This window comes from Camellia sinensis, chromosome 8 (genome assembly GCF_055761805.1).
Source record: "Camellia sinensis isolate YWXY chromosome 8, ASM5576180v1, whole genome shotgun sequence".
Lineage (NCBI taxonomy): Eukaryota > Viridiplantae > Streptophyta > Magnoliopsida > Ericales > Theaceae > Camellia > Camellia sinensis.
The window spans coordinates 152,540,794-152,556,955 of NC_138968.1; the positions used below are offsets into that span (position 1 = coordinate 152,540,794).

Sequence of the window (16,162 nt, forward strand, 5' to 3'; positions counted from 1 at the left end):
TTTTTTTTTTTTTCTCTTTTCTTTCTTTCTTTCTTTCTTTTCCTTTTGCCCCTGTTTTCTTCTCTTCATCAGAACCACCAGCTCCCCTCTGCTTAATTAACTTCTCCACCATCCTTTTCTTAGCCTCCATTCTCTTCAATGCCTGCATCTCCTTCAACTTTCTCATCTCTTCTTCCTTCACCACCTCCGACACCGGAACAAACCCAACACCGCCCTCCCTCTCCTTCTCAGCCACCATCATCGGAAAAAAAAAGATGCAAAAGCACAGAATCAGAAGAGGGAGAGGGGGAAGAAGAAAGTAGGGGGAGAAAGAGAGAGATGCACAAATCGCGGGATGCACAAATCGTGGGGCCATTGTTCCGATACTTCGTGATATACGAACGTATCGTATCCGATCAGGCGAGTCTGGAGCGGTGGTTGCCTCGCCGTCATGGCGGCCCCTGCGTCGACCAAGTCTTCTGGACATCCATCGCCGTGCTCTTCTCCGGCCGCCAGGACAGCCACCAGGGATGTAAGGAAGAATCAAACGATGTTCACTTTGTCTAACGAAGATTAGGAGGTTTCAATTTCTTTTTTTCTTTTTCCTTTTTTTTTCAGATCTTAATTTTTTAATTTTTTTTGTTTTTTGTTTCTTGTTTCTTGTTTTTGTTTTGAATGATTTGACTCAAGTCTGTAATAAGTTTTTATTTTATTTTATTTTTTTAATACAAAAAAATGTTTTCGTGAATGATTTGGGATTGTTAGATTGGTAGAAATGTTTGATCGATGCATGACTCAAGTTTGTGATGTTCTTCATCAACATAATGAAATTTAGAACATTTTCTCTCTCCCCCTGCTTAGAGCCCCAGATCCAGTTCTGGGTGTATTGAATCTGAAAATTCAATTTTTTGTGTATCGAATCCGTCAAGAAAGTTTATAGTTTTGTTTCCAACTTCTTCACCCATTGAGCTACGAAACAGAGAACACACATATGCAAAATTAGAGAGTTGAATTTTAGCATTTATTCACTAAACCCAGATGGAAAATCTAGTTAAAAAGTGAAAAGAAAATAGGAGAATAGTAAAAACCCAGATGAGTTTTTTAAGCAAAATACCATGAACAGAGCATAACCCATCTGGTGGTTCTGATGAAGAGAAGAAAACAAGGGCAAAAGAAAAAGAAAGAAGGAAAGAAAGAAAGAAGAGAGAGAGAGGAAAAAAAAAAAAAAAAACTTCTAAAATGACGTCGTTTTGGAGGGTTACAGGATGAGCCACAAGAAAGGGGCACCGAGGATCCGGATTCGATGATCAAAGCCGGGAGGCAGTGAGTGGTAGATTTAAGGTTAAGGTTTGAAACATTAGAGATATAGATAAAATTAAAATTTTATGATAGAGTAAAAATTGTAAATAACAATGAAAATGAAGGAATGAGATTCTTACAACGAAAAAGGAAAAGAAAGTAGAGTTTAATTAACAAATTTTATTTATTTTATTTATTTTTAAAGTTATTTTGTGCCTTTTAAATTTATTATTTTGTGTAAATTATAAATACACCTCCTAAGATTTGATTAAAATATGAATCACTATGATTCTGGAAATTACATTCTACTCTTTGAAATTTCTAATTTTATAACAATTGTTTATTTTATTAATAAATCATGAAATCAATTAACTTTTTTTAATGATGTTAGAAATATGAAGTCAATTAATAGTTTTTAGTTAATTTTGTTAAATAAAAAAAAAATTGACAAGGGAGGTATTTGTAATTTTCTAAATCATAGAAGACAATCTATACTTTAAGTAAATTTTAAAAATATATTTATAATTTACCCTATCATTTTTTAATAAATAAAATCTTACTCAGATCTATGTTTAATCTTGAGTATATTGAAGTGCTTCACATAAAATATATACAAAAATCTCTTCAGTACATACTTCTAAAAAAATATGTATCATATATATTTTATTACACATTTTTGTAATATATATATTATGTATTTTTATGATAAATACTACGTAATCTTCTAGTAAAATTATGATAATTTGTAATTTTGAAATAAAATTGTTCCTATCACAAAAATACCTAATTTTTAGACTACAAGTAGTCATATCTCTATTAAAATATTAAAGAGTTGTTTGGGATGACCTAAATAAGTACACTTTTTATCTTTTTACGAAAAGATGTACAGAAAAGTAAAGAGGTGACATAATAGAAAAAAGATAAAAAGATGGATTATTTGGTAGTAGCCAAACTTGACTTAAATAATATTTATTATAAAAATACATAATATATATTAAAAAAAATAACAAAATACATATAATACGCACTGTTATAAGATATGTACCAGAGTAGTTTCCAAATAGATAAATAATTAAGGGCAGGCTCTTGCACGTGAACTGGTGGAGGTCCAAGTATTTTTTTAAAAATTATTTGCATAAATTATGTACTCCGATCTTAACATTTCTTTTTAAATTATTTGCATAAATTTTTTTGAAGAAAAGTTGGCCATTGCATTGGGTGTCACGCTTAACCAAAGGGTACAAAGTCATACACGCTAGAGTCATGCAGATACAGTTGCTTAAAAGAGTTTCACAGAGTCATGTCAAATCCCTAAGATGCCCTCTTTTCCCAATACCTTTTATGATTTTTTTTAAAATTTGCTTTTCACATAAATTTATAGGAATAATCTAATTTCAATATATGTTTAGAAAAATATTTTTGAATTAATAATAAACTTTACAAATATTAAAAGGTAAAAGTTTTTCATGATTTTATAATTAAGTTTTAAATTTGCTTTTCAAATAATAGGGATAATTTAACTTCAATATATGTTTAGAAAAATATTTTCAAATTAATGATAAACTTTATAAATATTAAAAGGCAAAATTATAATTTTTTTTAATGATTTTATAATTAAGTTTTTAAATTTGCTTTTCAAATAAAATTTATAGGGATAATTTAATTTCAATATATGTTTAGAAAAATATTTTCAAATTAATGATAAACTTTACAAATATTAAAAGGTAAAATTATAATTCTTTATGATTTTAAAATTTCTAAATTTATCGTTTGGCATTGGCTTTTTAGCTAAAAAATTACAAAAGACAAAATAAATTAAATATGTCAATAAGATAAAATGTCACATTAAAATTATAACCATTTTGTTTTTTCTTTTACAAAAATCAAAAAAGTCAAAGTAAATAAATTTTTAATCCCAAAATAAAATAGTTAAAAAATAAAAAAACTAACTTAAAAAATCAATTATCAACGACAACTATATACATGTGAACTGAATAGAAAAATAAGAGGGGATGTACAACTTACAAGGTACCCATTGAATGTTTGGCATTTGTGATAAAAACATTTTTTTATCATTGTTGTTTGTCTAGCTTACCCGTTTATGTTTTAAATTTGTAGTTTTATTATGTAATAATGTTAGGTAGTTTAAAATTTTATGATTCAAATGGCTCAAATCATTCAAAATGATATTGTTTTAAATATAAATAAGTGTAAAATAACGTTATTGTGACAAATTTAAATAATTTAAACCACAAAATTTTAAACTACTAAACATTTTCCTTTTATCATGTTTGTCATTTGTGATCAAATGTTAGGTCCCATGACTGATATAATAAATGTAAATTCAATGTAAAAAAAGAGAGAAATGCAGAGAGAATAATGTATCTAATTGATGTATGTTAATTGTATTATTGATTGATGTGTATTGTTATGTATTACAACTCCTATATATAGAAGAGAAGGTGGTAGTAGGTGTAGGTGGTAGGGGGTGAAGTGGAGGTGGTAGGTGGAGTGGGTGGTAGTGGAGGTGGTAGGTGGAGTGGGTGGTAGTGGTGATTTACTATTTACAATTTATATTAACAGTCCCCCTCAAACTCAAGGAGGATAGGTACTAGCCAACTTGAGTTTGGAGAGAATAACAAAACAGAAAAATAAGCTGACAAATAAAATTAAAAATGGGATAGGAGACACTGTATGGTTGTGTCAGACCGTTGTAGAAGACACGGTATGGTCGTGTCGGACCGTTGTAGCAGACAGTTTACGGGGTCATGTCGGACCGTTGTAGCAGACACTGTGTGGTCGTGTCAGACCGTTGTAGAAGACAGTTTATGGGGTCATGTCGGACCGGTGTAGCAGGACAGTTTACGGGGTCATGTCGGACCGTTGTAGAAGACAGTTTACGGGGTCATGTCAGACCGATGTAGCAGCTGACCGGAATCAATGTCGGGACAGTTTATGGGGTCATGTCGGACCGTTGTAGCAGACAGTGTGTGGTCGTGTCAGACCGATGTAGAAGACAGTTTACGGGGTCATGTTGGACCGTTGTAGCAGAGGTTGTGGTGGTGCACCAAGGGGGCGACTTAGGGAGTGCGCCATGAGCGACTTATACATGATACTGTGTATAACCCCCCCTCAAACTCAAATAGGTGTGAAGATAGAAACCTATTTGAGGTTGAAACAAAGGGATTGATAAAGCTGACCGGTGTAGAAGACACTGTATAAGTGTGTATATAGGTTGCCCAAAAGATATACATGGATATATATATCGAGCCCTCAAAAGTCGCGTCCTCAAAAGGTGTGCCCAATCTTTCAAAAGGCGTGCCATCAAAAGGCGTGCCCAATCCATAAAAAGGTGTGCCGGACATGATGGCGAGGCGCGTGACTACCTTGGTTTGCGCGCCCGATTTGTCGTCTGGCGTCAAGTGGCGCGATGCGCGTGTCGGCCTCGGCTATTTAACCAAGACGGAGGCTGAGGCCGAGGCTGAGGCTATGCAAACCAGTCTGAAACCTCTGAACTCTCGGAGAGCTTGTCTCTAAGAGCTGCAAATCTTGAAACACTCTGTAACCAACCCTATCTGACAGTACCAATCGGTAATCGCTGCTTCTCTGAAACACTTAGCAACCCAAAAACATGGCCTCGTCTTCCCGTTCAGCTACCCAGAATATGGCCTCTTCGTCCCGTGGTCTGCTCACTCTCTTTCCCGACCTCAACGAGTCAACAAGAGAGATAACTGGTGCGGTGGCCAGTGAACCTCAACCAAGCGCCTCTGGTTTTGCTCCGTTGAACTTTCCGATGCGGTTGGTGGAGCAAAAAATGGTGGTGCAAACTGATATTGAGGCCAATCAGTATACTTTGAAGTCATGTGTGGAGACCATGACGGCGGTCACAAACCTGTCGCACCGGCTGCAGAGTAGGACAAATGAGGTGCAGCAGTTAAACGCCCAACTGGCTCTGCTCCAGCGCATGTATAAGGATGCGCGAGCAAAGATAAGTGTGCTAAAAGCGGAAAACAAGGAGCTGAAGCGGAAGGCCACCGTGATGTTCCGATTTGGAGGACCGCCATATGCTGCAGTGGAGGAGCAGGGGGGAGTGAACGTGCTTGGCGGCGCGGGAAACACAGAGGCAGCACCGTCAAGAGCCGGCCAGGACGGAGGCAAGAAGAAAAGACCGTCGGCAGAGTAGAGAAGGGATAAGGAAAAAGTCCCGCCGGTGGATGGGTGTTGGTGGGTGATGTTTTTTTTTTTTTTTTTTTTTTTGTGTGTGTGTAAAATTGTGATCGGGGTTAATCCCGGAGATGAATAAAATATGTGTGTTATGTAAATTGTTTGTTTGTTTGTTTGTTTTTTTTTTTGTTTTGTTTTTTTTTGTTTTTGTTTTGGATGGGTTATGTGAAAGAGATTAAAAGTGTTTTGAAAAAAAAAATAAATAAATAAAAAAAAGAAGTGATTTTGAAATCAAACGGAGGAGAGAGGAGGGGACAAGCGCATGTGATAAAGTGGAGAGAGAGGGTGTTGGGTTTGCAGATGAGCATGTTTTGGGTTAAAAAAATAAAAAAGGGGGATGGATGTGCAAAAGGTGTTGGAGGGATGGGTTAGAAAGGTAGACATATCGTGGATGGAGCATACTCGGTCTGACCCAACTCAAGTGCATTTTGCAGTGATTGGAGCATATACTTAGTGCAGTCCACCATGTGTCCCCCATACCCCTTGAGTTTGTCTCCCGTGAAAGCGGGTGCGACAATATGGCGCTGGTGATGCCAATCATCGCCGTTGGCCATTAGTAGCCCCCGGCCAATGAAATGCTTTGATCCTTGTTGTTGCAGCCATGATTTACTAGCTTTTGTGCTGTACTTTGATAGAAGCTCTTTGATGTGCTCGGTCTCCGTTATACACATTCTTGGCTCGATTCCATTCCAAAATATAAAGCTCTTTCCGTATTGTTTGGACCAAGTGAGGAAATGGGGCAAGAGACGACCAACGATGTCATGGTTGATGGAGTCCATGTCTTTGGAGGTGGATTTGGAGACGAGGGAAGCCATGTCCAAGATGTTCCCGACAAGAAACCGGGGTTTTGGGCCATACACTCCTTGCTTTTCCATGATTTTCTTGATGCTTCTTGGTGTGATCAAGTAACAAGTTATATTTTGATAAGCAACTCTAATGAACAAGACGAGAAACACAACTAGTAGAACCAACAACACCACTGTGGCCATCGTAGAGAGAGAGGAGGTGGGTGTGTGTGTGTGAGCTGCTGGGTGTATGGCAGTGATGGGTGTGTGTGTGTGTGCTGGGTTTGTGTTAGAGAGAGAAGAGAGAGAGAGAGCTAGTGCATGTCCGTAGTATTCGGCGCAGCTGGGGTGGTGAGGTTTTCTGTGTGTTTTCTGGAAGAGAGAGTTGCCGAGAGGGAGAGAGCTGCCATGTATATGTGTGTGTACGCCGAGAGGGAGAGGTGATGGGTGTGTGTGTGAGCTGCTGGTCTGTGTTGGGTGTGCTGGGTGTGTTCTGCCATGTGTTGGGTGTGTCTCGTGAGAGAGATGCGGCTATGTGCAGAGGATTGAAACCAGACGCAAGGAAGACTGGTGTCGCGACGGAGCTTCGGCAAAGGGACATCGACGTGCAAGCGGCGGTGGTCTCCGGCGACTGAACAGTGGTGCACTCAGCAGGTTGAAGAAAGGAAATTTCAAGGTGTGTATAGAAAATTCGAGCGGACTAGGTTGAGGTCCGGCGGGCGGCTAAGGTGAGGTTGCCGCCCGCCGGGGAAGCGAAAATATTAGGTTCTAAACCTGCTCTGATACCATGTAAATTCAATGTAAAAAAAGAGAGAAATGCAGAGAGAATAATGTATCTAATTGATGTATGTTAATTGTATTATTGATTGATGTGTATTGTTATGTATTACAACTCTTATATATAGAAGAGAAGGTGGTAGTAGGTGTAGGTGGTAGGGGGTGAAGTGGAGGTGGTAGGTGGAGTGGGTGGTAGTGGAGGTGGTAGGTGGAGTGGGTGGTAGTGGTGATTTACTATTTACAATTTACATTAACAATAAAAATGAATAAAAATTGGCTTCCCCGTTCTCAAACGTTAGTTAAGTACATGTGGAGAGAGAAGCTGTTTTTGTTTGGCTTATTTTGAGAAGATGGTAAAAAGTAATTTTTTGACTTTTAATCAAGCTTTTGATTTTTTTAGATAAATAATTTGAGAAATTGGTAAAAAGTGACTTTTGACTTTTTTAATTAATATTTATTTATGATGTCAAATCATAATCAAATAACCAAACTATCCCTATTTAGTTTATAATATTACAACTTCATCTATGTAGTATATTTTGACTCATGAGAGATAAAATTATAATTTTACCCTTAACTAAAAACCACCTTTCCAAATGAAAAAAAAAAATTTAAAAAATTAATTTTTAAACTTTTATTACAAACTAAAAAAAATAATTAAAAGTCAACTTTCCAAAACAAGCCTTTGTTTTTGTATACATGGGGTCAGCGAGCGTGCATTTCATTATCTACACAGCGGATTACGGCAATTACTCCCCAAAAAGAAACGCATTTTCGCATCAGACCGGAGGAGGATGATAGAGAATGAAAAGGAAAAGGACTTCACTATCTGCCAAATCTCACACGGCCTTTCCATATCAATTCACAACTCTCTCTTCTCTCTCTCTCTCTCTCTCTCTCTAATATGTCTAGTCTCTGTACCCACGATCTCTTCCCTTCCCATTGTTCCCATCTTTTTTTTTTTTTTTTTTCAATTTCAAAATTAAAAGTAAATTTAATGACTTCACTTTTTCTGAGATTTAAAAACATTTAGCTAGTTTTAAACAATTGGTATATTTATGGTTTTTTTTTATAATTATAATAAAATAAACAAAATTAATACAGATTGTAGGTGGACACAGAAATAATCAATAGCAACATTCGTTGCAATAGAGAAAAAATTACAATATTATTTTATCTTTATGATGACTAGCAAATGACTAAAAGTAAGAGGTAAATTATTATGTGAATTTAAAAATGAAAAAGAATTTAAACGGTTGGGTTGAATTTTCAAAAATTATTTTCCATATTTTTAATACACAAAAATTAAAAACTAAATTGAAAATATAGATCTTCATGTCATAATCAATAATTGTAAAAGGCAAAAAAATTTAGTCAAAAAATTTATGTGAATAACAGTATGGTGTAAATTTAAAGTTTTTACACTTTGAATAAATTTGGTCCATAAATTTTGTTTTACAGAGTTTTTCTAGTAAATTTTTGAGATGGGCAGTTTTGTGGGTGAAAATTTTATATCAACAAATCTCTATTTTAAATTAAAAAACGTAAGAAAATTTTAACTTGATAGTTATTGGCTACCAATTTTAAATTTTAATAATGTATTATAAGTTTCTAAAATGGAAGAAAATTATTACATAAGTGTTGGTTACATATTTTGTATAAGTCAATTACAATTCGACGCGTGGCAAAATAAGGATAATATAAGAAGACTATTCAAGTCTTCGATCCTGATCGTACACGTGGCAGTTAGTATTGGTTATTACGAGATCTGAGTAGCAGTGAATCAACAAAGAGATGCAAGGTGATGTGGCTTCAACAGTTACTCACATTTCAAATTCAAATTTAGGAGGGAAGCCTAACTGCAAGTAATGGTGTAATGGAGCTAATGTTGAGGCAACATGATCAGCGATCATGGAGGAGCAGTTCGACGGTTAGAAATACAGTTCAATGGTCATCCTTGAGCAATATAGATAGCAGAGAAGACCCCAGAAAAGCCCTCAGACTCAGATCCAAAAACCAGCCTTATTATACTTATTTTCCTTTCCAGTTTTATATTTCCAGTCTTACATTTCCTGTACTTTAAATTCTTGCACTGCACTTCGTTCATAGGAGTAGTTTCAAGTAAATTGTTGCTGTAAACCTCTACGAGGCTAAGTTTGGATCATTGTAAGTTTTTCGTCTTTAATGAAATACTTCAATTGTTCTTCATTTAATTGTTATTTTCCTTAATTCTCCTAAATCAAGTTACCAGTAAAAGTCCTCTTCATTGAGGCTGAAAGAACTAAAACATAATCCTCTGATAATTGGTTGGCAATTAATTTTCTGTAAGGACTAATTGATCCTTGCTGGCACGCTCGCAATTACAATAATAACCTTCGAAAGCCAAAAAAGCCAACATATATTTTTGGCACGCCCGGTGGGACCAATTGAAATGGCTAGACGTAGGAGACAAGGAGAAAATGAACGCTTGGAAGAAGACGTAGAAGGAAAGGTAGAAATACCTAATCCAGAGGATAATGTGATAACACATCCTGTGAAAACTCACATTGTATTAGAACCTATGGTCGAACAGACCAGCACTTCAGAACTAGTACCACATGTTCATAATATTGGACGAGACCAAGGAATTGGACCATCCACTGTTCCATCTACTCAGCTAATAAATCCATGGAGTGGCCTAGTAGATGCCATGGGACAACAGTTAATGAACACGATGGAAAGGTGGGTAACATTCTTTTTGGATCGAATGAATAACCACCAATCAACAAACGCAAGACACGTGGAGGAAGTTTTAAATGTCCCTCAACAAAGATTGGCTAGAGACAAACAGCCTATGCAAGTTAATAGACATTCTAATGGTCAAACTAGTAATCAGAACTATGAAAGACTACCACCTCAGTCTTGGTACGAACCTATTTCGAGGCCTATAGTAGGTCAAAATGCCTCAGCACTCAACAGTGAAGCCATGCAATTTGGTGGATCTGGCCCAATACAAGAAAATGGCATAAGAATGGTTCCAAATTCCATGTTCGAAGCCGTACTTGGCACAAGGGGGTTCACTAATCCCTTATTCGAATTTATACCTAGGGGGTTGGAAGGTTTTCCTACAAATGGAAGAGACACAACACCAGTTCCAACACCTTTCGCAGGTCATTTCACAGGACAAGCTCAAAGGGGTTACCCATACCCCCAACAGTAACTTGCACCGCAGGGACAACCAATCCCAAATATACCACCTTATGTACCAAGAGGACTACAATCACAAGTTTGCCCACCAAATCCTGTGTTTGCCCCTCCAGTAGTGGTTTAGCAGGCACAAAATATGGTCCCTAGGAACCAAATTGCTAACATTGTTAGAGAGATGTATGGACCAATGGCTCGGGGGTTCCAGACTCCAGTGTACAGGAAACTGTACCCGGAATGGCTGGACAGGGTACATGAATACCCAAGAGGTTTCAGGATACCAGATTTTGTCCTTTTTTATGGGAATGGAAACCAATCAACAATGGAGCATATTGTTAGGTTTGCTGCTCAATACGGTGAATTTACTAATAATGACTATATGAAGTTACGGTTATTCCCAAATTCCTTAACTGGGGGAGCATTTGTATGGTCTATTAGCCTTACACCTAGCTCTATCCAAACTTGGCAACAAATGGAAGAGGCATTTCATGCCCAATTCTTCCAATCGGAGCCAGAGGTTTCCATGGCAGACTTGGCAAGATTAAGTCAAAGGCCTGACGAGAAGGCTACTCAATTTATTACTAGATTTAAAAGGGCTCGAAATAAATGTAGAGTTATCCTGCCAGAGCCAGAATTCTTGAGATTGGCTCAAAATGACTTAGAGTTTAGACTTCGAAAGAAGTTTGACTCAACTGAGTTCAGAGATTTTGTGGAACTCACTTATAAGGTGTCTAGATACGAAGCACTACTAGAGGAGGAACAAGATCGAAATAATGCATCGTACAAGATATATTATAGAGATCCTAATTATGAGATCGATGCAGTAGAGATTGTGAGGAAAGAACCTGTGATCTGTGAAGCATTAATTCATAAGGATACAACAATTGACCAGCAATTTAAAAAGAAAGACCTTCACAGGAAATACTCTTTCGATTTAACTAAGGCAGATGACATTTTTGATCATTTGCTTGCGGCCAATTTCCTTAAGTTACCAAAAGGAGTTAAAATTCCATCTCTTGATGAACTTAAAGGAAAAGTATATTGTAAATGGCATAATTCTTGGTCTTACTCGACTAAGAACTGTATTGTTTTTCGAGACATGATCCAAGAACAAATTCGGAAAGGAAATTTGAAATTCCCAATCAAAGCTGAAAAGGCCATGGGGATCGACAGTATTCCGTTTTCAGAAATTGGAGAGGTGGCAGCCAATGTCATAATGTCAGACTTTCGAAGCTTGTCCTTAAAAGAATTGGGAGAAATCAATGTACAGATGCATGTTGCCAACCAGACAACTATCAAGAAGGACACTGAAAATCTACCAGCTATTGGACAAGGTCTCCCATACCAGAGGGAAGACTCTGATGAAGAAGCACTGGATAACGATTCTTTAGAGGCAGCAGTAATGCAAAGGATATGTCCTAGGTGCAGACTGAGCTACAAATGGTTGAAAGGGCTCCCGATTGATGGGAAACAGTACTACAGGTATGTGCAGAAATGTCCTAAACCAACCAGTGCTTACAACAAAAGCCCATACCCGACTAGTGTTAGGCAGCTGCCATTGATGGTTGAGTCAACAGCTGATAGAATGCATTCTAAAGGTAAGAGGCCTTTATATGAGTCCAGGCCACCTAACTGTTACAGAGTGGAGAACAGTCATTCTGAAAGGAGGTCAGAGAAGGGTTTAGTTTATGGGATCAAAGCCAGAGATTGGCCCCTTAGACAAGCCTCACGCAGGATAGAAAGTGGACACCTTCATCGAAGGTCTGAGTTAGGCCCAAAGCATAAAGTCAGGGCCAAGCAGTAGCCTTCACAGCCAGCTTTGAAGGTGACTTCGAAAGAAGAAAGAAACAGTGCAACAGCTAGGTCAGTAAGTTCGTGGGTACCTGGGGTCCCAGATTGGTTTGTGATGCAGAGCAAACCTAGGGAAGTGTTTACCCAAAGAGATATAATTGGAAACCAAGGCAAGATGGTCAAACCTCCTTTGGTAGCTCCAAACAATTGGGTATTGGTTAAGCACCCAAAAACAAAGGAACCAGATATGGTCCCCATAATTTCTAAATCACATAGGAGAAAAATTCAACGTAGGTACACTCAGTACCAGCAAGACCTGAAAGAGAGTAGAAAGAGTTCTTCATTGGTACAGACAGAAGGAACAAAGAATCCAAAGTCAGACCATACTCCAAAACCAACTCTACAAGGAAAAATGGGTTGCAGCAGAGAACAGTTGGCCAAAGTTCACTTTGAACTAAAAGCCAGAGAGAAGTCCAGTTTAGCAGGATTGGAGAAGGCGTTGATGGAGAGTGACAGCGAGGCAGAGAAAGAAGTTGGCTTAGGCCAAAAGAAAGAAATAATGGTGGAAGAAATGTTTGAAGCTTTCATGGCTGAACAAACATTTCTGGTTGAAAAGCCAGTCGTGACAGACCATTCGAAGGATGAAGTGTCAGAAAGCAGCATGGAAGATGTTTCTGGAGTAACTGAATAAGGTGGCCAAAAGGAAAAACAGACACAGCCAGCCATCCAATTTGGCTCAGTGTTAGTGAATATGGTACACATACTACCGCATGAATTCCAAGCTGGAGATGAGAACCAAGAGGGTCAAGAAATTGATCCAATTGCAGTCTCTAGTAAAGACTCACAAGTGAGTATGGTGCAGGATGAATCCGGAATGGCTACCCCAATGGAAACTGAATATGAGAGTGAAGAAGAAGTGAGCATTAACCTCTCATATCCTTTTGAATATCCCTCGGATTCTATGACGCAACATGTTAAGCCTTTGTATATCAAGACCTTTTTTGATGGGATACAATTAAACCAAGTCTTGGTGGATAATGGGGCAGCGATAAACTTACTACCGAAATCTTCTTTGAAGAAACTAGAGAAAAGAAATCCTAGGTTAATCCCAACCAGCACAACCATTGCTAGTTTCGCTGGAGACAGACAGATGGCTCAGGGAATTCTGCCCATCAACCTGAGTGTGGGAACCAGGGACTGCATGACGGCATTCTTCGTAATCGACAGCAATGCTAAGTATAATGCTTTACTTGGTAGAGATTGGTTCCACACCAACAAATGTGTGCCTTCCTCTTTGCATCAGAAAATAATGATGGCCTTGGGCAATGGAGAGACAGAGAAAATTGATGCAGATCCTCAACCTTTCATAGCCTGTGTAGACTTCGTAGAGACCAAGTTGTATATTGAGGGAGTGACACCACTCAGTATACTTAGGAAACCTGATGGCTCATCCGAAGTGACGGCTGATGAGGAAGTGACACACCTAAAGCACTTAGTCCAGGAGAGTACTGATGAAGAGGTTGTCGTTAAAGATGACAATGATGCCTAGTTGTAGGCAAAGAGGTGAAGTACAAGGAGCCAAGTCTTTGGCTCTAATTAAGTCCTCGATATTGGATGTAAAATCAATAGTCCAGAAAGTGCAAGAGAAAGAGACCATGATAATTGGCTGCAAGTAAAAGTAGCAACAGGCCAGAGTTTTGGCCCTTGATAAATACTGTGCATTGGACATTGAAACAAAAGTTCAGGAAATACAGGAAGAAGAAGCCTTGTGGACAGACTTTGTCTATGAAGAGGCGAGTAAAGATGTTGAATCAAAGAACCTGGGTGCAGAACATAGCAAGGGGATTACTTCGAAGCCAGAAGGAATCAAAGAAGGAGCTTCAGTAAGTTCTCAGATACAAGACCCCTTGGAATAAATAAATTTAGGGGAAGGTTCTGTACAACAACCCATTTATATAAGTGCTTGGTTGAATGCTCTTGACAGGAACCAGTTGTTGGCTATTCTGAAGAGATATAAAGATTGTTTTGCATGGTCTTATAATGAACTACCAGGATTGGATAGGTCATTAATGGAACATAGGCTCCCTATGAAGCCTAATTTCAAGCCATACAAGCAAAAATCAAGAAGAATGAGTCCAAAAGTGATTCAGAAAGTTAATGAGAAAATTCTTAGACTACTCAAGGCAGGCTTTATTAGAACAGCCAGGTATGTTGAATGGCTATCTAATATTGTGCCTGTAGTTAAGAAGAATGGTAAAATGAGGGTATGCATTGATTTCAGAAACTTAAATTCAGCAACTCCAAAAGATGAGCATCCTATGCCTATAGTAGATTTGTTGGTAGACAGTTCAGCAAGGTATCAAATTTTATCAATGATGGATGGGCACTCTGGTTATAACCAAATCTGCATTGTAGAGGAGGATGTTCACAAAACAACATTCAGATGTCCTAGGAATATTGGCACCTTCGAATGGGTTAAAATGCTATTTGGCCTGAAGAATGCTGGGGCTACATATCAGAGGGCTATGAACACTATCTTTTATGACCTCATTGGAAGGTATTTAGAGTGTTATATTGATGACATTGTAGTTAAATCCCAATCCATAGAGGAGCATCTGTTTCACTTAGAAGCAGCCTTTGAAAGAATGAGAAAGTTCAAGTTGAAACTCAATCATCGTAAGTGTGCTTTTGGCGTATCATCTGGAAACTTGTTGGGCTATGTAGTACACAAGAAAGGAATACAGATTGACCAGAATAAAGCCAAGGCCATCATTGAAGCCAGACCTCCATCAAGCTAAAAGATGAAGAGGAATTTGTGTGGACAGCAGAGTATCAAATTGCTTTCGAAGGCATCCAAGCCTACTTGGCCAACCCTCCAGTGCTGATGCCACCAAATGGTGATTAGCCCTTGAAGTTGTACATAGCTGCAGCAGAAGATTCATTATGTGCTTTCTTAGCCCAAGACAATGAAGAAGGCAAAAAGCAAGCTGTTTATTACCTAAGTAGGTTTTTAAATTCTTGTGAATGTAAATACTTAGTTGTAGAAAAGCTGTGCCTTGCATTATATTTTGCTGCAATGAAATTAAGCTACTATCTTTTGCCTACAACTGTTTTGGTAATTGCAACTGTAGATTTGGTTAAATATATGTTATTTAGACCTATGTTGAGAGGAAAAATTGGCAAATAGATATTAGCTTTATCATAATTTCATTTAGAATATATTCCCCAAAAAGCAGTAAAAGGACAAGTTTTAGCCAATTTTTTGGCAGACCATCCATGTCAAACAGAAAAGCCAAGAGATAATGAAACTTGGTATGGCTAGTGTTGAGCCATGGCAAATGTGGTTCGATGGATCGAAAGCCAATGGCCTAACCAGAATTGGTATAGTGATTAAGTCACCACAAGGAATATAAACCACACATGGTTTTAGAGTGGATGAAATTACTTGTTCTAATAATCAAGTTGAATATGAAGCTTTAATAGTGGGATTGGAAATTCTTATTGGACTATAAGTTCATGCAGTTGACATATTTGGAGATTCTCAATTGGTGGTTAACTAAGTAAAATGGATTTTCAAATGTCAAAGTATAAGCATGTTGCCATACTATGTTGTTACATTACATCTGCTTTTTCAATTTCAAATAGCAAATGTAACTCATGTCCCAAGATTCTTGAATAATAGAGCTAATGATGTGGCTCAGAAAGTTTCGAATTTCAAGAGAAGAGATAATACTCAAAGGGACATAAGCCAAACAACATACCAGAAATCAATACCACCTTTAAATAAAAGGAATGTGGTCCTAGAAGTCAATCATAATGACTTACAAGAACAAGATTAGAGGCATCCAATAATGCAATACTTGGCTGGCCCATCTTCGAAGGCCAGCAGAAAAATTAAATTGCAATCTATGCAATACATCATATACAGTAATGCTCTCTACAAAAGAGGGGGGGATGGTTTATTACTGGAATGTTTAGGCTCAAAAGAAGCATCGACAGCTATGGCTGAGGTTCATGAGGGCGTCTGTGCTGCTTATCAGCTTGGTGTGAAGATGGGGTGGTTGCTTCGAAGGCATTCTTACTATTGGCCAACTATCCTTAAAGACTGCATAAAATATGCAAGG

General features: G+C 37.7%; 1 protein-coding gene across 1 annotated transcript; it reads right to left on the minus strand.

Moving 5' to 3' along the window:
* Positions 1-5,726: 5,726 nt before the first annotated feature.
* LOC114275570 (cytokinin hydroxylase) lies at positions 5,727-6,818 on the minus strand. Its single transcript, XM_082883828.1, has one exon. The coding sequence runs from the start codon at positions 6,489-6,491 to the stop codon at positions 5,871-5,873; it is 621 nt and encodes a 206-aa protein (XP_082739954.1). The 5' UTR covers positions 6,492-6,818; the 3' UTR covers positions 5,727-5,870.
* Positions 6,819-16,162: the final 9,344 nt, after the last annotated feature.